This window comes from Giraffa tippelskirchi, chromosome 7 (assembly GCF_054371585.1).
Source record: "Giraffa tippelskirchi isolate mGirTip1 chromosome 7, T2T-mGirTip1v1.2.pri, whole genome shotgun sequence".
Lineage (NCBI taxonomy): Eukaryota > Metazoa > Chordata > Mammalia > Artiodactyla > Giraffidae > Giraffa > Giraffa tippelskirchi.
This window is the reverse complement of record NC_137281.1, coordinates 161,565,210-161,586,711: the sequence shown is the minus strand read 5'-3', so window position 1 is coordinate 161,586,711 and position 21,502 is coordinate 161,565,210. Positions and strand designations below refer to the sequence as shown.

The following is a 21,502-nucleotide window of genomic DNA, read 5'->3' as shown; positions in this document are numbered from 1 at the left end:
TTTACTAAAAGTATATGTGGTTTATTTCGTTCATGCTAAATGTTCCTAGGTTGCAGTGTTGTTGATATTCATTCACTCATTCGGACTTTAGACACTCAGCAATTTCAGCCACAAACAATGAGCTATAACCATAGAAATAATCACAAAGATTGAAAAGGAATGAAAACAGCTAAGAACCACCAAAGATATGCTGTTACTTCCTATTTTTCAACATAATAAACTGGAGTCAGCATGGAAGGGTAGCTATGACAGCTAAGAAACATAGAAATGGTAAGAAAAACAGAGACATGAAATAAATTGTATGGGATTAGGACAGCAGCAGCGATACAGAGCAAACAGAAAGAAAGAAGCAGACATATTAATGAAGAGACATACACTGAACAGAAGTGGCCATAAAAAAAGGAAACAAAAGTCAAAGGGCTACTTAAACTGTAGGGTGATTAACTAACAGGACAGGCCGAGCCCTAACAACCTATATAAGGGCATAATTCTGCCACATTAAAACATACCAACAACACCGCAACCTAGGAACATTTAGCCTGAAAGAAATAAACCACACATACTTTTAGCAAACATAAGTAGCTTGAACATACAGCATAACTGTCACGAGCAATAACTCTGAGTCATCAAGAAAAAGTTCAAATATGTTTGACTCTTCAGGCAAAAACAAGTATTTTATACACTTTAGCAAAATTTTCCATAAAAATTATATCCAAAACAATTATATTCTGGGAATTAATGGGTAGTTAGTTAACTGGAAATATTGGTCCCTGAGATATATATGACTTTTCTCAGGCGTTACTCAAAAAAACAACAGTCACATGAAAAATAAGATGATTGCTTCAGTTAAAATCTAGTTAACTTTTACTTACCAACAGGAACATCTTCAGCTTTTGCAAGGTCATTCTCTTCTATTCCAGGCATGCCTGCATCACCACCTCGTTTGATTTGTTCTGCTCAAGTAACAAAAATATAATTCTGTATTTTTCCTTACATACATTGAATGTAAAGCAATGGGCTACATCAAATGAATATCTATAAATCCTGCTTTGGACACAGCTATAACTCTATAAACTTATTATTTTTTCTTCTCTATTAAAGGACTCAAATTTGAAACAGATACCTAAACATAATGGAAGTAAAATCAAACAATATTCTTTATGACTGAAAATGTCCACTTCAAAGTGAGAAGTCAATGCCCTCTTAACACAAAATAATAGTAATACCTTTCCCGTGTGGAATATGATGGCTTGAGGGTTCTTCATTCTTGCCTGCACCTTTCTCAGCAACTTCTGGAATGTTTTTAGGCACTGCATGATTGTTCGTATCCAATTCATTTCCATCTTTTGATTCAAACTTGTGGGCCTCTTGCTGTGAGATTAAGATTTGCTAACAGTAAGTATTTCTCAGCTCAAAACGTTAAACTATTGACACAACTAAATATTAGTTGTGTTAACTAAATATTCTGAAACAGTTCATTTTTTTTTAAATACATACCATGGGCCCAAACTCCAAATACTTAATATTCTGAAACAGTTTATTTTATTAACTAAATGTTAATATTTTGTTACTATTAACTAAATATCCTGAAACAGTTCATTTTTTTTTTTTACTAAATATTCTGAAACAGTTCATTTTTTTTTTTTAGTAAATATTCTGAAACAGTTCATTTTTTTTTTAATTACATACCATGGGTCCAAATTCCAAACACTTAAGAGATGTGGGATATAATATTATTTTTTTGTTCCATTTTTATACCTGTATGAAGTCAAAGAATAAGTTTTTTTTTAAAGTCTCTAATTACAACAAATGGCCTAAAATGTTAGGCGGAGATAATGCCCTTTGGCTATGTTGAGGGAATGACTCTGTCAGAAGGCAGTCTTGCTGAGCGCTGGAGGTGGTTGCAGAGGCCTGGGGGTAGCATGGGTTCTGTACGGCATGTTTTAATCAAGCAGGAGAGCAGACAGCAGGAGGCCAGCACACAGGTGCCCCCTCAAGTGGGATCGATGGCTATCGACTGTCAGGTTCTTCCCCAAGCAGAAACAGCAAGGGTGGAAAACAGGTAAACTTCTTCCCAGGTGCACCGGCCACTCAAGCACAGGAAGGCTGGCAGGACAATACGCAAGCCAGTGCTCCCTGTAACCTACCTCACCTGACCATATCGCCTCCTGGGAAACTTGAATCTTCAGGCTATGATTAAGCCTGATTCAGTTCTGTGGGGGCCCAGTTTTCTCTTATGCTGGTTGAGCGGCCTCACGGAAAACCGGGAGAGGGACAGAATCATGTACACACGCTTGGGTTGCCATATTAATATTTAATGCATAATAACATTAACATTGAATGCTTTGTCATCTCTAAAGCACTATGCAATGTAGTCACTGGTAACATTATAAAAAAAACAACAGTACTACAAAATCTACAGGAACTCTAGAAAGACAAGAGCCAAACCGTAAGAATTTGTCACAATGAAGAAGAACGGGCACTTTGACCATCAAGTGTAGGTATTCTCGTGTACCAGGCAGATAATAGCAATACTTCTACCATGTCTCATAGTTTGCAACTTGTTTTCAAGCCTATCCTCTAGTAGAGATAAATGAACAGTTTAAGGAAAACAAAATAAAACTGAGGCTTAAAGAAGTTATGTAATTTGTTCAAGATTACAAAGCTGGAGAAGTGTGGAAAAGGGATTCAAATCATCTTTCTTACTCCCACAGGATTTGGGAACTTGATAAGCTATAGCCAATTTTCAGAGCTTATCCGCTGATTCATGAAATGATAAAATGAAATTTCTGAACATATCGGTATAAAGGCCAAAGGTGAGAAAATCCATGAGGTACACCACCTAAGCCATCCTGCATCTCTGTGCATTTTCATTATAATGCCACATTATAAGGCAACTTCCATAGTAAGTACTCCACTGCTTTATGATATGGATAAAACAAACAAACAAAACTTAGAAGTCAACAAACTACTGGTCCAAAATACTTCTCCATTTAAAACAGTTAGCAAAGATATTGTCCTTTGATTCATTATTAATGTAATAGTTTTCTGTGAATGGACAATAATAGATACAATTAATAAAATAGGATGGCTTTCTAAATACAATATTGTTGATTTGGTAAGGGGGCCACCTAGTTCTTTTTTAAATATAGTTTTTACTCTGAAATAATTTAAATTTACAGAAAAGTAATTACCGATCACTCAATTTCCCTTAGTGTTAACATCATATTAGCATGATACATTTGCAAAACTAAGAAAACAACATTAGTACATTATTAACTAAACTCCAGCCTTTATTAGATTTCCCTACTTTTTCCATTAAGGCCTTTTTCTGTTCCAGGATCCAATCCAGGATACTATACGGCATTTATTTATTTACTTACATTCTTACTACATTACATTTAAGTACTCAGATCTTCTTAAGTCTCCCCTGTGCTCAGTCATGTCCAACTCTTTGCAACCCCAGGGACTGCAACCTGCCAGGCTCCTCTGTCCAGGGGATTTCCCAAGCAAGTATACTGGAGTGGACTGCCATTTCCTTCTCCAGGGGATCTTCCCAACCCAGGGACAGAACCTGTGTCTTCCACGTGTCCTGCGTTGGCAGGATGATTCTTTACCACTGAGCCACCTGGGAGACCCAAGCCTCCTCTGGTTGGTAACAATTTATCTTCCTCTGTAATAGCGTGAAAGCAGTAATAGTGTGGTTGTGCTCTAATAAACTGTGTTTCTAGACATTAAGATTTGAGTTTTTACAGCTTTCCCATGTCACAAAATATTCTTTTGATTTTTTAACCATTTTTAAAATGCAATAACCACTTTCTTTGGGCTGATGGGCAGTATGAAAAAAAGGCAAGAGGTTGCACTTAGTTTGCTGACCCCTTCCTTCCTTAGAGTAATTTCTAAGACAGGCATGTACTTGGTTAAAAAAAAAAAATCCCTGAACACACCTTATGCTTGTTTCTTATAGCTTATAATGGATTTGTTCCTATGAAAAACAACTCAGCTTTCACAGAATCAAGTTATGGTAGCTGAAGTTATGGTAGCTGAAGAATAGGAAAAGCAGATGAGGAGCAGAATGAGGCAGCTGGTGTGTCATCCTAGAAAGATGTTCTCTTAAGAGAACTAAAGGTTAAGCACCTCCATTTCTCTCCACCTTGTTCCACTTAGGGCAGGATAAGGGCAAAGAACGGGACAGGATATTAGTTAATTAACAATATAAAAATAGGCTAAAATAGAAGAGCAGAAAGAACTACACTTGCCAGGAGAATGGAAAAAGCTGACATACGTGCTTCTTGGGAGAAGAGAACAAACTTATCCCATTATTTATATACTGGGCTCGTAATCCCACAATTGCAACAGCAAGCCTCCGGTCCTCTTCCTTCTGTGTTCTAGAGGGCTGGTCAAAAAGCTCGTTCAGGTTTTTCTGTTAAGATCTGACAGAAAACGCGAACAAACTTTTGGCCAAACCACTGCTATGGCCCTCTCAGCACGCAGGGTCTCAGCAGTGTCTGCTGGCTGCCCCCGGGCCTCAGCACCACTAAGGCAGCTCACTCGTGCCTGCCACCTCCCCGCAACTTACCCCCACGTCTCTGCAAGGAAGACTGCAGACAGACAGCAGCTGTTTCACTTTATGGGTTAAAAAAAAAGATGCCCTCAATATCACGTTGCGAAATGGTGAAAAAACAGAGAACGAAAACCTGGTTTCCTTAGTGCCTAGTCCTTTAGGTGGGAGATTACCAAGGACCAAGAAAATACTTTCCACTATTCAGTCTCTCTTTACTCTGAATCACAAGACTTTATGCAAACTATAGCTAGTCAGACTAGACTACAGGGTGTAAAAAATGAATGTCCTAATGACTTGTAAATTTCAGACAAAACCCTCTATTTCTAGCAGGACTTCCATAATATTTATCTACTGGAACTGTATGACTTAACAAAAGAATTTGCCACCCCCAAAATATGAAAATAGTGGCTAGCATTTCATTTCTGTATTTTAAGAACGGAATTCGAAACAACAGAGATAAGTAAAAGTTTCTCAATTTTTTTTCCTATTTCTCAAAAGTGTAAAATACGAAGTAACTGATTTTTCAGTAACAAGATTATCCACTTACAAACTGAGAAATAAACAGCAAAAATTACTTTTAAAAGTCAGGTAAAAGTTATTTAGCTCAAAATTAGTTTTAAGAGCTGAGGTTATATTTTTGCAAATGTTTAATTTACTCAATACTAAAGCCACTGAAGTCGTTTTTAGAATTATATAGGCTGAAATACTTTTGTTTTATGACAAAAATACAAATTTTAACTTATAAATTATGATTTATTACAAGAACATGTTTTAAGTATTTTTAAAATTTACCTTTTGTTCCTGCAAAAACTGGTCTGCTAACTTTTTAATATTTTCTTCATGCTGAGCTCTTAACTCCTTGATCTGTTGTCCACACTGGAAACTAAATTAGAAAGTCATTTTTTTAGACTATAATATCTTGGGTTGATTCTCAAAGATGTTTAGAAGTTGAAAACATACAGCTATATGGATAAAGCGTTCAGTTAGCAGGGGAGTGGATAGGAGAGGACAAAGAGCAGACATGAAAATAGCTCACAGTCAAAATTATAAAAGACCTGAATCTTTAATAGAGGATAAAAATGTTGATAAAGCTAATTAAAAAACAGAAATTAGAAAGATGAATTTTTAAAAAGAAATTTTAAGCAGTTGCAGCAGATGAGTCATCAAATAGTATTGAGTTATCCAAAAAGTTCATTTGGGTTTTTCTGTAAGATGTTATGAAAAACTCAAACTAACTTCTTGGCCAACCCAATACTTTCAACACAATAATAAAAGCCTAAACCATAAAAAGAGCAAGAACGGAAGAAACTAATAAAAAAGACAGAATGCAACCAGCAAGAGAAAATGTAAAGGCACAAAACAGATAAAATTATGAATTTCAAGTGGACAAGCAGGTAAAGAATATAAAAAGATCATTCATGTAAAAAGAAACAAATAATAAATATATAGAAAAATGTTACCTTCCACCATTTAAAATGCAAGTTAAGCTTTCTATATGTATATATAGTACTTTCCTTATTCCTATACTAGTGAAATTAAGTTAGAATTATAAAAGTCAATGTTGGTGGGGCTACAGGGAAACATTTACAGTATAAATTAGTATAGTCATTTTACAAAGCAATCTTTCATATATGTGATAAGATCAATAAAACATTCTATCTCAGAAGTTCTGTATTTGAGAATATAATCAGTGAAATAACATAAGAGGGAAAAAAAATCCTTTTTGGACCAAGATTTTTATAGTTGATGGTCATAACAGTGAGAAAAGGAAAACTCCTACAGTGGTCCAGCAATTGGGAGAGATTAAACCAGTTCTAGTATACTAATATACTGGAATAATTTATTACCTCTAAGTACGTCAATCTGTAACCCTAAAGATATATGTAAAATTACCGAACACTATTAGATTACAAAATATATACACAGTAGATGCTTATTGACAACCCACAAGAGTAAGATGTCAGAAATGGATAACAGTTTAAAATACGGTGAATCTTTCTAGTTTTTAGTGTGCAGACCTAAAAAATACCTTTTACTGTAAAACCGATTTCTTACAAGATTTTCTGTCTTACAATGAACTCTACTACGAGGGTAGATTCAACATGCCTTGTAAGAGATATTTTCATGTTCTTCAAGCTATCAAAATAAAAGAAAATAGATTTCACAGACACATACAAAGACAATAGAAAAGGAATTTAAAAGACTTAGTAAAATGAAAGAAGAGAAGAAAAACAGACTCCAGAAAGGAAGAAACGAATTGTCTGAATGTTGGACAAATATTCAAGATTCACAAATATTTACCTCATGCAGAATCTTACCTCTCATATTCTAACCTCTTCACAAGGTAAGTATTATTCTTCCTATAGTCTTGAAGTTGGTCTTCCTGTCGAAGAAACTCCTGACGAAGCTCAGCAAGTTGCTCTACCCATAAAAGGCAAAAACATAAACAAAGGAATGAAGTTTACCTACTGACTGCTTCCTGTTGAGAAGGTACGGGATTTGTAAAATTATATCCAGTTCTCAACTTATTCATTCATACTCTCAAGAAGTTAAATTACATAACTAACTCCATGTTTAATTGCCTTTCATACACACATATGGGCAATAAAATTTATTTTTATTAAACAAGACAGCCTCAGTGGCTTTTACATCAATCAGAAATATTAAAAAATTATACATCTTTACATATTTTGTAGACAATATGCTAAGTTGTGAAAACAGGACACAAGGAGCTGCCTACCTCTCTAAACCTAACTGCTTTACAAAAAATAGGGGGAAAATCATATTTTTTAGATGTGTTGGCTGTGGATGCAGAATTCATTTTAAAACCACATTTGATTCCCAACTTAGGTACCAATCACTTTAGATCTGATTTCTAGTTCTGCTACTGAATTACGTCTATATACACCAAAATTCCATTTCCAAAGTTTATAATCTCTAGACTAGAGCTAAAAGTTCTAGTTGTAATGAGTAACACGAAATTTCAAACAGGATAGTAAATTAAAAGCTGAGCCAGATGCTCTTTTGTGAACATTTAATCTATAATCACTGGCCCCACATTTTCTAGAGTCGCTCCATCTAATTCTACAAAAAAATTCAGCCAAGGAAGAGAAATGTCAGTTTCCTGGACAGATGATAAAAAAATTAGCCAGGAGCCTTACCAGTTAAGCAAAAGCAGTAATTAAGAGAAGTCTTAATTTTTATAAATGGGAACAGAGTCTTATTCTATCTAAGCAACATCTACTTATTAAGACTAAAATATAATTTCTAACTATAATATACCAATATTATAACATCTGCTTTTCACAGAAGGCTTAACAAATTAGTCTTGTTACTTTAAAGGCACCCAGAAATGCTTGTGATGTAAGTTTTTTAAAAGCAGATATAAACATAAATTTGTAATATAAATATGTCCATGTAAAAAAATAGACGAGAATAAAAATATATCAAAATGCTATCAGTGATTAAGTTTAGTGGTGGGATTCTGAGTGCATTTTTTTTCTCTACTTTATAACTTTTATTGTGGAATCATAACTACAGTAACAACAACAAATAAAAATGTTCAAGTCACATGAACGCTTGATGAGGTATACAAAGTTTAACAATATGCATATAATAGCCATTGCATAGGATTAATAATCAAATATGAAATGTAAATGATTTACATAAAATGCTTGTAGTTGACAATTATGCTTGCCTATTCAAGCCACATTTTTTATTATTTTTAAAATTTTAATTGAGATATAACACTATGTGAGTTCAAGGCATACATGTTGATTTGACTCACTAACATATTGTAAAATGATTACCATCACATTAGCCAACACCTCCACTCTCGCACATAATTACCACTTTTTCGTGTGCAGTGAGAATATTTAAGATCTACTCTTTCAGCAACTTCCAAGTATATAATACAGTATTGTTAGCTATAATCATCCTGCTATACATAGATCACCGAACCTTACTCATCTTGTAACTAACAGTTTGTACCCTTTGGCCAATATCTCATTTTCCCCAGGCACCTCCCAAGCCCTGGTAACCACCATTCTACTCCCTGTTTCTGAGATTAGTCAAGTCACATTTTCAATTTCTCTACTTGCTCTATTAACTCTACAACATGCAAACATGGTTGATTTCTGTAGTTTTTCCGCCATTTCCCCTACCTCAGATAAAAGTAACAAATCTGAGGCCAGGTATCCATGAATCACACATTCGGCTTGTTACCTGCTGCCTGGTCCCACTTGCTAAGAAGCAGAGGGCAAGAGGCAGCAGGACTCTGGCCTCAGCTATGGATGTTGGTTCTAAAGAACAATTAGATCCTGGCAGAAGGCAGTGACAAAAAGTCTCGTAGCTTATAGACAGAGTTAGCCAGCAAAGATTCCAGAACTGAAAAGTTGCTTCAATTAAAAAAAAAAAAATCTAACCAGCATAACCTCGCAGTTACTAGGGTAATGGATCTCAACTGGTGATCTATAGGACTCCTTCAGGCTTCTTCTTCCTACACAGCAAACCCACTAAGAGCTAAGTTTACCTTCAGAATGAACGTGAGGCATGTATGATTTCAAGATTTGAAATTGCTTCTCTACTTCCCCAAAATGCTTCTCACTAACAGTATCTGAAATATCTTTATCAGGAAATAAAGTCTTCTTCCATTTTTAAATGGAGATAAAAGGCTTAAAATTCACTTGACAAATAAATAAAATATCAGGTTGTAAGCTATTTGAACACAGGGAAAGGAATATAAAGCATGGAGCTGATTGGTGCTTTGAGCAGTTTAGAATAAAGACTTGCAAGGGGCAGAAGCAGAGCTGCCTGGGGGTCCAGTGGTTAGGATTGTGCAGTTTCACTGCCATGGCCTAGGTTCAGTCCCTGGTCAGGAAACTGATATCCCACAAGCCACAGGGCAAGGCCAAAAAAAAGTGGGGGAGGGGTGGGGTATAAACAGATCAGAAAGCAAAATTAAAGATAAAAGTTTTCTATATCACAATTTTACTTTCAACTGATGGCCATGTGTTTGATTTTGAACCCAAAGATACTCTGTCTAGCATGGCTGCTCAAGGTGACCACAGCACAGTGCTTAATAGGATATCAGATCCAAGGTCGACTGTCCAGTCTAGCAATAACAGTGACAGCAGGGTATGCTATGGAAGGGTATGGCCATAATCCCTCAATTTAACTTCAAAAGATTAGGAATATGGTTAAGAAAGGGGTTGCCTAGGATGAGCATTTAAAGCCAACAAAAAACCCTTACTTTTCAAAAATTTTTATTTCAAATTTTCTTTCAGTAATAGGCATAAAAAAAGATAAGTTATTCTAAATAAATCAATGTATACTAGAATGTTAAATTTACTCTCTCAGGCACTAAAAACAACTCCAATCTTTTTATTTCCAAGAAAATATTAATTACGATAAGGGTTTTTTTTTAAAGAATCTGATGTGTATTAGCTCCAATATATCTGACATTAATGTCAACGAAAACAAGCAAATGCGATTGCACTGTCAACTTGTCAAGAAGTAAGTTTCAGTAAAAATAGCTCCTAAGGTGCAAAAGTCACATTAACGAAACTCAATCTCACGAGGCCAAGCTTCAGTAACTGCACTAAAGCCAAAGGTTGCTCAGTTATGAGCTCAAATCAAATCTTTCTTCTTTGCTAAAGTCTATCAACTAAATTTCAAAACATCTCAAGATCTACTTCAACTGTGGATACACACAGTACAATAAAGATTTTTACTCAGTAACGTGGGCTGTCATTTTCTCTGACATACACAAGGAAAAGCCATGGTCTATTACTATTTCATAAGAAATACACTTTGAGGACAAGCAGAATCACGTGCACCAATCACGAGCTGTGAGCAGCACAGACAGCGCGCCGCCCTCCACGTCACCCTGTGCGCTTCTGTGAGTCAGAAGAGACGGAACATGGACACAGATGCAACAGAAACAAACGTGGCCGCCCAGAAAGTGAACCTCGAACAGAAGACCAAAGCTGGTCAAAGTCATAAATAGCAAAAAGTGAATAATCCCTATGTTTGGCTTATAATACACCAATGCTACTTCCTAATGGTTTTGCTTGGTGACCAACAAAGCTTACATAAATTAGTCAACTTGGGTTGCCTTCTTTAAGAGAATGTTAAAAATACACTAATTTTAAAGAGGTTCAAAATGGTTACAAAGAAAAATTTATGAAATTAGAGAGCAAGTACTACCCACATAGATAAATTTAGAGAAACTGTATGCAAAGTTTTAAAATACACAGTGTTGTAATCAAAGGGTGTGAGGGAAAAGAGGGATAGTCCTTAGACCCCAGATTCCAGAGGCCAGCGATAGTGTGAAGTAACGCAAGCAGAGTATAGAGCTTGTTCTCTTTAACTATTATCTTTCATAAGAGCTGTAGACATCTCCTATCACTTCATCAAACCCAAATATTCACTGGGAGGACTGATGCTGACGCCGAAGCTTCAATACTTTGGCCGCCTGATGTGAAGAGCTGACTCATTTGAAAAGACCCTGGTGCTGGGAAAGACTGAAGGCAAAAGGAGAAGAGGGAGGCAGATGGTTAGACAGCATCACCAACTCAATGGACATGAGTTTGAGCAAACTCCGGGAGACAGTGGAGGACAGAGGAGCCTGGTGTGCTGCAGTCCATGGGGTCTTAAGGAGTCACACCTGCCTTAGCGACTGAACAACAACAACCACTTCATCAAAATGAAACAAAAAAAAACTATTCATCTATCTAATCTACCTCCAGGCTTCCTGGTTTCTGTTCCAGGCTTCTTTGTTCCCAGGGTATCTAAAATATTGAGCTTGGGGGACCTGCCCAAAGCATCCCCAGAACCGAATGGATTATTTCAGCAGGCTGGACACAGTACAGAGGGATCATTTCTAACCCTTTCCCTAGTAATCTGACGGTCTCCGAAGCTACACCTCAACTTTCTTTAAAGATTCTTTTAACATTTCATTGCATGAAATCTGTCCACAGCACAAGAATAAAATGCAGATCTCAAATTTTAACTTGTACTTATTAAATATAAACCAACATTAAAAATTTTTTATTATCTCTTAAGACAAAAGAAAACATATTTTGCCATCAGAGGAGCTTTGTTCAAAAACTCTATTTCATTTAGCTGTCTGACTTGAGGATTTCTTAATTCTTCAGGATTTTAGACATTTAGTGACCTTTAATTTGTAAGTAAGTTTCTTACCCTTTAAATGATGTATGTCTGCCATCTGATATGATATGTTGTTCTGCAGTTTAACCTGAAAAAAAATTGTTTTAATTTTACTAAAGAATATGTAGTTTTGCTCATATTTACCTTTTGCCCCTCATATTCACGTTGAGCTTGATCATAAGTACAAACGAAAAATATTTAAGTTACGTATGCCACATTTTCCAAAGAGAATTATAAGTTCTGATTTTGTAATATTCATTTTAAATTTGCCTAAGAATATTCATTTTACTTAATATATAGTATAACATTGTTCAAAAGTTTGAAAGTTTGAGGTGAATATTGCTCTTTTGAAAAAAAAAATCAGATTTTTTCCAAAATCTTACCAGAAGATTTTCAACTCTATTTTAAGAAAAGAATGAATGCCAAGTCGGAAGTACTTAATGTTCATCAAGCTCCCACAGGAGGACAGATAGTATGCAGGACTCACTGCTCAGCCGTTGTGCTCTAGAAGCCAGTACACAGGAGCACTGGGAACTGAAAAGTGTGCCCAAACACAACTCAAGTTAAGGCTCACCACTTACTTTAAAAATTAAGACAAGGAATGTCTTAGACAGCCAGGCTATCAAGCAAAGAACCACAGTGTCTCAGTTCTTGTTTAAACAGGTTTCAGCTAATTGTAAAATCCAACTAAAATATCACTATAAACAGTTCTCTCGTCACTCTCAAAAGTAACATGATTGTGAAAGGCATAGATTGATTTACGTTGATCAAAAGCAGTACCATCAGTGGCAAATGATTATGCTAAATACCACTTAAATCTCTAAAGAAAAAAATTTTTAATTTTTCATCTTGAAATAATTTTAGGTTTGTAGGAAGTTGCAAAGATAGTACAGAGAAGTCCCATATACCCTTCACACAATTTCCCCCGGTGGGTACATCTTATATAACCATACAACTTCAAAACTAGGAAACTGACATTGATACAACATGTACAGTTCGATGTCGTTTTATCATACGTATAGATTCATGTAAACACCATCAAAATCAAGATGCAGAGCTATGCCATCATCACAAAGGTCTCCCTCATGCTGTCCTTTACAGTCAAACCTATCCTCCTTCCCCACTGTTCCTGATCCCAGGTAACCACTAATTTGTTCTCCATCTCTGTAATTTTATCATTTCAAGAATGTTATATAAATATAATCATATAGTATGTGGCCTTTTGAGATTCTTTTCAATCAGCATAATGTACCTGGGCTTCCCAGGTGACACTAGTGCTAAAGGACCCAGCTGCCAATGCAGGAGACATAAGAGATGTGCGTTCGATCCCTGGGTGGGGAAGATCCCCTGGAGGAAGAAATGGCAGCCCACTCCAGTATTCTTGCCTGGAGAATCCCATGGACAGAGGAGCCTGGTGGGCTACAGTCTATGGGGTTGCAAAGAGCCAGACACGACTGCAGCAACTTAGCATACATCAATAGTTCATTCCTTTTTATTGCTGAATAATATTCCATGCTTAGTCGTTCAGTCATGCCCAACTCTTTGCGACCCCATGGACTATACAGTCCATGGAACTCTCCAGGCCAGAATACTAGAGTGGGTAGCCATTCCCTTCTCCAGGGGATCTTCCCAACCCAGGGATCGAACCCAGGTCTACCACATTACAGGCAGATTCTTTACCATCTGAGCCACCAGGGAAACCCTAACACATTCCATGATATGAATGTACAACAGTTTGCTTAAGCATTCAACTACTGCAAACCATTTTGGTGGTTTCTAGTTTTTGGCTCTCACAAATACATGTAGAGTTTTAGTTTTTATTTCTCTGGGATAAATGCCCAGGAATGAGATTGCTAGGTTTTATGGTAAGTCTATGTTTAGTGTTGCTGTTTTTTTTTTAAGGAACTGCCACACTATTGTCCAGAGTATCCATGACGTTTTCAATTACACTTTAATAACTTATTGTGCCAAGTTACTGGATGGGAGAATATAAAACTAGCAGAAAACATGAGAGCAGTCTCAAAGAATCAGTAGGCAAGGCAGCACCTAAAGTAGTATAATTACTGTAGGATTTCAGAAATGATCCCTGCCTAGCATGATCAGACTCTCATGGAAGAGGTCTTGCCTGAATTAGGCATTGAGGCTAGGTAAAACACTACATAAGTAGGAAAGAGTGTTTCAGATAGCAGAGGTGGCCAAGAAAAGCGAGAGAGGCAAGCAAACATGAGACATAGATGAAGACCCCACCAAAGCACTGTTCGGCTGAAGCATATAATACAGGGGAAACAATCATAAGAAAGAAGGCAGGGAAAAAAAGACTACGGTGGGCCCTTCCATTGTTATGAAATGTCGAGACTAGACAAATCCAAGAGACAAAAAGTAATTAGTGGTTGCCAGAGGCTGAAGAGAGGGGGAATGAAGGGTAACTTACTAATGGGCATACAGTTTCTTTTTGGGGTGATAAAGAATGTTCTGGAATTAAATAGGGAGATGGTTTCACAACATTGTAAGCATACTAAAAATCACTGAATTGCACGCTTAGGGCAAATTTCACGGTCCTTGAATTATATCAATATTTTAATGCAAAAAATAAAAATGCAGAGGGTACTACGAGGGCACCATACAGGAAACTAGGGATACAATAATGGGTAAACACTGGGCACCCAAGTTAACTACTTAGAAGAGGCAGTCAAGTAAATAACTGTAATATTGTAAAAATGTTCCTTTAAGCCAGGGGTGGACAAACTATGGCCCGTGGGCCAAATCTGGCCTGCTGCCGGATTTTGTATGGATGGTAAACAAAGGGTGGCTTTTACTTTTTAAATAGTTGGTAAGAAAAGTCAAAAGAACACTTCATGTTATTATATGAAATTCAAATTCCAGTGTCTATAAATAAAGTTTTATGGGAAATAGCCATACCCATTCATTTCCATATTGTCCATCGCTGCTCTGGAGCTGCAGTGATTGTGAAAAAAGGATCACATGGACTGCAAAGCTTCAAGCATCTACTGTGTTAATTCACTTCCGTATGTTCGGTTCTTTGTGACTCTATGGACTGTAGCCCGCCAGGCTCCTGTCCATAGGATCTCCAGGCAAGAATACTGGAGTGGACTGCCATACCCTCCTCCAGGGGATCTTCCCAAACCAGGGATCAAACCCACGTCTCCTGCGGCTCCTACATTGCAGATGGATTCTTTACTACTGAGCCACCTGGGAGGTCCAGGTATTTACCAGTTGGCCCTTTATAGAAAAAGTTTGCCAATCCCTGGTCCAAACTAACAGAATCAGAAGAAGAGATAAATATATGTGAGAGAGATTAAAGGTGAACAATGAATAGTCTAACTGATCGACTAGACAGAGGAGTAAAAGAAGAGACCTTAAGGATGATGTTTCCATTTCTAGAGGGAGGGGACTGAGGCGAGTACTCCGTAACAGGAAAACACAGGAGAAACAGATTTGGGATGGGGGAGAAGTGGGGAGATGACATTTTTTTCAGATTTGAATCCACTGAATTTGAGGCACTTGTGACACATCCAAGAAGAGATCTTTAGTAGAAAGCTGGATATATGGGTTTGGAGTTGATCTGAGAGCTATGACCAACCTGCTGCTGCTGCTGCTGCTAAGTCACGTCAGTCGTGTCCGACTCTGTGTGACTCCATAGACGGCAGCCCACCAGGCTCTCCCGTCCCTGGGATTCTCCAGGCAAGAACACTGGAGTGGGTTGCCATTTCCTTCTCCAATGCACGAAAGTGAAAAGTGAAAGTGAAGTCGCTCAGTAGTGTCCAACTCTCAGTGACCCCATGGACTGCAGCCTACCAGGCTCCTCCGTCCATGGGATTCTCCAGGCAAGAGTACTGGAGTGGGGTGCCATTGCCTTCTCCAATGATCATCCTAGATGCATATTAAAAAGCAGAGACTTTACTTTGCCAAAAAAGGTCCATCTAGTCAAGGCTATGGTTTTTCCAGTAGTTGTGTATGGATGTGAGAGTTGGACTATAAAGAAAGCTGAGTGCAGAAGAATTGATGCTTTTGAACTGTGGTGTTGGAGAAGAGTCTTGAGAGTCTCTTGGACTTCAAGGAGATCCAACCAGTCCATCCTAAAGGAGATTAGTCCTGAATATTCATTGGAAGGACTGATGCTGAAGCTGAAACTCCAATACTTTGGCCACCTGATGCAAAGAAGTGACTCACTGGAAAAGACCCTGATGCTGGGAAAGATTGAAGGCAGGAGGAGAAGGGGACGACAGAGGATGAGATGGTTGGATGGCATCACCGACTCAATGGACATGAGTTTGAGTAAACTCCAGAGTTGGTGATGGACAGGGAGGCCTGGCGTACTGCATTCCACGGGGTCGCAAAGAGTCGGATACGACTGAGTGACTGAACTGAACTGATCTGAGAGTTATTAGCATAGAAATGGCAATTAAAACCACGGGAATGAGATCATTGATGAAAAACTACAAGAGGCAGCAGGAAAACCTGACACCAACAGCTGTGTGATCTGTGATCGAAGAACTGCTCTCTAATACCTTCCAATCAGCCTCTGTCTATTTTCCTTCCCACTTCTTTTACAGTAGCCCCCCTCCAATCTGTGATTTTGCTTTCTGTGGTTTCAGTTACCAGCAGTCGACTGTGGTCTGAAAATTCCAGAAAGAAACAATTCTTAAGTTTTAAATTGCGTGCTATTATGAGTAACATGGTAGAATCTGGGGTGACTTGCTCTTTTCTGCCCGGGATCCCTAACCAGCAACATCACCTGCTCCTAACAGCCAACCACTCACAGCACCATGGCTCGATGACCCAAGATCACCCAAAGCAAGTGCTTCCTCTTAGCCTCCCACAAGAAGGTCAACAGTCTAACGCTATGGCATTCATCTTATCTCACCTACTCACGCAGGCAATTCATCAGCTCACATCATCGCAAGAGAGTGAGTCAGGTGCAAGGCATTCCGGGAGGCAGAGAACACATCCATATAGCTCTGATTACAGGATATTGTTATAACTGTTCTATTTTATTATCACTGTTGTTAATTTCTTACTGGGCCTAATTTAGAAATTAAACTTTATCATAGGTATGTATGTACGTAAAAAACCTAAGTAAATATAGGGTTTAGTGCTATACACTGGGGGTTCTAGGTATATATCTCCTGTGGATAAGGGGGGATTATTGTATTTCCATGACGCAATTTCTTTTTGCATTCTTTACCCCTCCAAAGAACATAGCTATCCTTTATTTTTGTTTACAAGTTTTCGTTACTTTGTTTTTTATTCATTTTTATGATGCTATTCCAGCTTCTCTGTACTCTATTCTAAATTTTACTCTTGAAACAGCTAGAGAGATGCTACTTTTGAATACTAGGCTATGAGTGGCCTCAGCTTCCTGGACTGTCTTTTATATCCTTACACTCTTAAAAAGATTTTAATAGAGAAGGGGAAATTCAATCTATAGACTACGAAAGTACTAAAGGATATTATAAGCAGTGCTACTTTATTCTTATCAGTTTAATTTTCTCTTCAATCTTTTTAATTGAGAATGGAGATGCTGATCCCAACGGCTCATATATACAGTCCTCATATTTCAAAAGCTGCTCTGGAACAATTTATTTTACGTGGAATTAAAGAGAAAACCACAGCTTGTCCAAATAAAAGCCTTTCTTAATCCAAACAGAATGAACTTATTTCCCACCTCATTCTTTTGCCACGTAAAGATTTTCCAGTTAGCTTCTCAGACCCCCTTTATGACACATCTCAAGTTCTCTATTATCCCTCTCAGTCTTTCCAGCAGGATTCTCACAGAAATCTTATATTCAGTATTTAGTATTAGCAGCAGGTACCACTTCCCAACGTACCTCACTTCCTATTAACGTTAGTTTCATAGTGCTGCTTATCTCACCTTCCATGTGCCTGTGAACAGAGGTGCCAAAGATCTACTCAAAGATCTCTGGTAGGTCATTAAACCCAGAAGTTCTCTTCCTTCTACAGTACTTTTATTATGTTGTTTAGTTTCAGAATCTAGATGTCTGCTACTAAATTATCTGTTCATCTTTTTGACACTGCAGTATTACTGGCATCTGATACCTCTTGTCTCCACATATACAACCCAATCCCCCAAATCGTTATGTATTTCCTAAAACAGTTTGACAAAGAATTCTTCTAACTTTCGATCTGACCCTTTTAAGGTGATCTCAATGTGTTTTTTACCCACTATGCACTCCCTTGTGTTTTTGCGAATCTGAGCGTGTAAAGCAATGACCTGTTCCGGCTTTAATCTGCGTTTTCTGCTCCCCTGGGTCTGCGCAAAGACTCCTCCCACTTGGTTTCTTCCTTCAGTGTCTTCAATCTATTTTTCTTTACTTTTATGCTTTTCATGAATCATTTCTGCATACAGATAGGTCTCTTTAGTCCTTTAACTTCTTTGGTTTTAACCCTCTGGGAGCCTTCCCTTCTTTTAATACTTCCACCACGTCCTCACTTTCAATAGGAAGTTGATTATTTCTCCTAACGGTTGTAATTTCCTTGTGTTCCAACAGGAATCTGTTTATCTTTGAAATGACTCTATCAAAACCTCTCAGTTGATGAGAAATTAATTTGAGTTCTCACTACTGCATGATTGAAAAAAAGGTATTTCACTTTGCCATATATACTTTCTGTTGACCTGGCGATGCTATAAAATACAGATGGTCCTCTGCACCCACCATTTGATATAAAGAATTTGAGCATCCATCTCTGCACAGGGGCTTCTGGAGCCAATCCCTTGGGTACTGGGGGACGACTTTTCTAAATATGTTCCAGACCAGTAACAGTGTATAAACCTTAAGAAGTATTATTTAATTCTTATTTTATAAATGGATTCTAATTGTCTGGCTTCTTAGGTTCTTTTTGGTTACTTTCAGACTTGTCCCACAACATCGTTATTTGCGATATGAAAGAAAGACGCCAAGCTGGGGAAAGCCTCATATTCAGTCTTTCAAGGAACAAAGCGTTCCCTCATCACAGGCAGTCCTATCTCTAACTGGAGAGTCACTTGGTCTCTTTTCTACCCTCAAGGTTTATCAGAAATGAGAATTCCACGAAAACAGAAACTGTCCCCCGGTTCATCCCTTGCCCATGTCTGGCACGCTGCCCGACCCCAGTAAACACGGTAAGTATCTGCTGAATGCCTCCTTAGACTTCAGTGGTCCGTATTCTTTGTACTATATGCTTTCCTACCTTGAGTTGTACTTTATTCCCGCTTGTATAATTCTAATTATCCTTCAATACTTCTGAACTCCCTCATTTATTTCCCTTTGTTATCAACTTCACCGCCCTGGTTAGGCTTCATGGCCCCTCCCTCCTTCTGTAGTACTGGTCTGCCTGGCATTTGGAGTGCATTTAGTAGGTCGCTTATCCATGCTCCCTTCGGCCTTTTCCATGTTAATCTCTCAAACTGCGTTTGCAATTCTTCCTGAGACTTTTTTTCCCCTTCTTCTTCTAAGGCATGTGTTCTTTACCTCTTTTTTCAGTAAGAATTATATTCTCCTGATATTTTCTTATAGCATTTCTTGCTCATCCCCAGCTACTTCATCTATTTCCATCTAATCTTTCTTCCTCTAATACCTAAAACTTAATCTTTATATTTCTACTGTCTCCTTCCGAAGCTCTCTTAATGCCTTCCCTTCCCACATGGCTACTGTGAATTAATTCTGGCAGCTGTTAACAGCTCACTTGCTCTGCTTTCCTTTTCATTCTGGGACCTTGAAAATGGCTCAGCTGTGCCTGCTTCACTTTTATTATGACCTGTTCTCAGGGAAATCAGCACAACTATGACCACTGATCCCAAAGGCTATGGACAATTGGCTTTTTAGAGATGTCATTTCTGGCTCCTTTTCCTCCACACTAGAATCATTTTTCCTGATCATATCTCATCCTCAGATGATTTCTTGAAACAATTCTATCTTCAGTATTATAACTGCCAAACCTGACTGCTGCTCACAATCACCTGGGGAACTTTAGGAAATACACACCCTTGCCTCCCCTCCCCACCTCCAGCCTCCCCTCCCCACCTCCAGCCTCCCCTCCCCCCCTCCAGCCTCCCCTCCCCCCTCCAGCCTCCCCTCCCCCCCTCCAGCCTCCCCTCCCCTCCTCCAGCCTCCCCTCCCCTCCTCCAGCCTCCCCTCCCCTCCTCCAGCCTCCCCTCCCCTCCTCCAGCCTCCCCTCCCCACTCCAGCCTCCCCTCCCCTCCCCTCCTCCAGCCTCCCCTCCCCACTCCAGCCTCCCCTCCCCACTCCAGCCTCCCCTCCCCTCCTCCAGCCTCCCCTCCCCACTCCAGCCTCCCCTCCCCGACTCCAGCCTCCCCTCCCCTCCTCCAGCCTCCCCTCCCCACTCCAGCCTCCCCTCCCCACTCCAGCCTACCCTCCCCCCTCCAGCCTCCCCTCCCCTCCTCCAGCCTCCCCTCCCCACTCCAGCCTCCCCTCCCCTCCTCCAGCCTCCTCTCCCCACTCCAGCCTCCCCTCCCCTCCTCCAGCCTCCCCTCCCCACTCCAGCCTCCCCTCCCCCACTCCAGCCTCCCCTCCCCCACTCCAGCCTCCCCTCCCCTCCTCCAGCCTCCCCTCCCCACTCCAGTCTGACTCAGCAGCCTGGGGATGGGCCCCAGAATCATTTTTTTTAAAGCTAAAGTGATTCTGATAAATAACCATATTCAGCAATTACTCATCTACAGTATGTCTTTGACTGGCACCTACATGAACTGGATCAAAATGGAAAATTATTAGTGATAAGTACTAAATACTTATTCTGTGCCAGGCCTTGTGCTAAACTAAATGCAATAGTACAAATATTATTGCGGTTAGTCCCCACAACCACCCTCTGAGGTGGGTTCTGCATTTCACAGATGTATCACATGACTACAGCAGGCTCTGAGTGTTCTTCCTAGTAGTCCCAAAGCAAAGTCTGTGTTCATGACCACCATACCTATACTAGATCAACAGTAGGTATCTATAACCTTTTTATTTCTTATTCCTCATACATTGCACACATGTAATTCAGTCAACATTCCAAACACATCTGCAACTTTTATTGATACTTGATCTGTTAAAGAATTAATCTCTCATGAAGCAAGTTTTAGTTTAAGCTATACTCAGTTATATTTCTAAAGAGAATAAGATAAGCAAGGTGTTTGGTCTTGGTTGGCTATAATGAATCATTACAAAGCTTTTATTCACTCTTTCTTTTTTTGTTTGATAAGTCATTTATAAAGCATTTACTGAGCATCCACTATGTGCTAGGCCTGAGGATATGAAGGATTTGGTTGTGGTCACAAAGAATCATCAAAGTTTGTTTACTCATTCATTCTGCCAAGCAGTCTTAAGGGAAGCATTAACTGAATACCTAATAAGTGACCGACAGAGTAGAAGGCCTAGAAATACAGCAATATACAAGAAACAGGAGAGAGGTATGGATAAAGGATAAACATTTTGGAGTCATCAGCATAACTGAAGTTTTCTGCATAAATATGATTACTTCAGAAAAGAACAGAATAAGAGAAGAGGATCTCAAATAGAAAACCATGAACTTTAAAACTTAATAGAAGAGAAGCCAGCAAAGGAGACTAAGAGCCAAGAGAAGGAAAACAGGCGAGTCTACGCCAGGTAGGACAAGAGCACAGCGCTGGGCAAAGATGCTGAGATATTAGGGACGGGAGGAGAAAAGCGCAGATGTGAACAGAGACAATTTTCTGTTCGAGAAATGTGACTGGGAAGGGGACAAAAGACTCAAGTATATTTTAAGTGC

At 38.8% G+C, this 21,502-nt stretch overlaps 1 protein-coding gene across 2 annotated transcripts in view; it reads right to left on the bottom strand.

Annotated features, from left to right (window-relative positions):
• The window catches only part of LOC145513905 (protein GOLM2), a 77,610-nt gene that overhangs the window by 31,461 nt on the left and 24,647 nt on the right, over positions 1 to 21,502 (bottom strand). For both annotated transcript variants that reach the window (XM_081510917.1, XM_081510919.1), the window contains exons 2-6: positions 11,768 to 11,822; positions 6,883 to 6,985; positions 5,357 to 5,447; positions 1,227 to 1,371; positions 873 to 953 (exon numbers count right to left, since the gene is read on the bottom strand). In XM_081510917.1, the coding sequence (XP_081367043.1) occupies positions 873 to 953; positions 1,227 to 1,371; positions 5,357 to 5,447; positions 6,883 to 6,985; positions 11,768 to 11,822 (475 nt within the window). The remainder of the gene's footprint in view (positions 1 to 872; positions 954 to 1,226; positions 1,372 to 5,356; positions 5,448 to 6,882; positions 6,986 to 11,767; positions 11,823 to 21,502) is intronic.